The 1,156-nt window shown below is 69.5% G+C and overlaps 2 protein-coding genes across 2 annotated transcripts in view; one reads left to right on the top strand and one right to left on the bottom strand.

The window, feature by feature from the left end:
• TMEM175 (transmembrane protein 175) overlaps positions 1-422 on the top strand; it is a 15,844-nt gene extending 15,422 nt beyond the window's left edge. The window contains exon 12 of the mRNA XM_006771449.2: positions 297-422. Coding sequence (XP_006771512.2) covers positions 297-422 — 126 coding nt within the window. The remainder of the gene's footprint in view (positions 1-296) is intronic.
• The window catches only part of DGKQ (diacylglycerol kinase theta), a gene marked incomplete at its 5' end in the record, with an annotated part of 10,967 nt that continues 9,821 nt past the window's right edge, over positions 11-1,156 (bottom strand). Inside the window, 2 exons of the mRNA XM_015568926.1 lie at positions 11-754; positions 1,016-1,156. The exon at positions 1,016-1,156 is cut by the window's right edge and continues 37 nt beyond it. Coding sequence (XP_015424412.1) covers positions 653-754; positions 1,016-1,156 — 243 coding nt within the window. The remainder of the gene's footprint in view (positions 755-1,015) is intronic.

Below are 1,156 nucleotides of genomic sequence, written 5' to 3'. Positions count from 1 at the left end.
GGGGGGGGGGGGGGCGTGGTCTGTGGTCCCCCTGGGGCCTCGGGGCTTCCCGGGCAGGCTGTTTGGTCAGGTTCCTCCGGGTGACCCACGGCCCAGCAGCCACGCCCCCTGCTGGGCCTCCCCGTGAGGAGCAGGGACTGCAGGGCCCGTCCGCGCCGGGAGGGCCACGTTCATTGTTGGCAAACAACACAAAGTGCGAGTGGTCCCTGGTGATTAAAGCTGGTTCCCCCACATGTCCCGCGTCTCCACGTTCTCTGGGCCTGGGACACAGGTCTGCTCAGCTCTGGTCCCATCAGGCACTGCTGCCCACCTTCCCAATGCCTCCAGGCCCTGCGCGCCATCCTCAGGTGGCCGAGCCCATGGCCTCCAGGCCTTCCTGTGCAGTCCCGTTGCCACTCCCGGCCACAGCCAGGCTCGGGTGACGAGGTCAGGCCTGGCGCTGGTGGCGGGCAGGTACCCCCATCTCTGCTGGGCACACCGGGACCCTCGGAGCTGGCGACTCCAGGAGCATCTGGGCCACCCAGGGGACAGAGGAGCCCCCGCCCACCCGTCACTGGTTGGGAGGCAGGGGTGTGGGAGGAGCCCCGAGGTCAGGGCTGCAGACGTCCATCCACGGCCCGCCACTGAACAGACACAGGCTGCTCAGGGCCTCCTACTTGAGGCCCCCCTCGGGGGTAGGCACCTCGTCCGCTCGGGCATCCTTGGGGGTCCCGGCCTTCTTGGGCTTCTGCTTGGCCTTCCTGAGCATGTGGACCTGTCCCGGGGCAGGGGGGTCAGAGGGCAGGACGCTGCAGGCCTCCAGAAGCCCTGGTGCCATCTCAGCCCGTGTCACAGAAGGGCAAGGAGTGGGGGCACGTGGCTGTGGCCTGTGGGGCAGGGGCTCCACCTCACCACGGCCCAGTGGACACGCCTCCTCCAGAGGCCTGGGGGCTCGTTTCCACAGAGGAGAGGCAGGTGCTCTTGAGGGCCCATCTCGCCGCGCCTGCCAGCCCACCGGGTGCACCCCACGACTCACCTTCGGGCCCACGGCTGAGATGATCATGTGGCCGGGAGCCTGGACCCAGGGCTCCCCGTCCACCTGCACGGGTGTGGCCTTGAGGAGGGTGACCCGGAAGTAGGCCCCTTGGGCAATGCGGATGCCGGAGCGCAGCCCGCC

This window comes from Myotis davidii, unplaced genomic scaffold, assembly GCF_000327345.1.
Source record: "Myotis davidii unplaced genomic scaffold, ASM32734v1 scaffold665, whole genome shotgun sequence".
Taxonomy (NCBI): domain Eukaryota; kingdom Metazoa; phylum Chordata; class Mammalia; order Chiroptera; family Vespertilionidae; genus Myotis; species Myotis davidii.
This window is presented reverse-complemented; position numbering and strand designations above follow the sequence as displayed.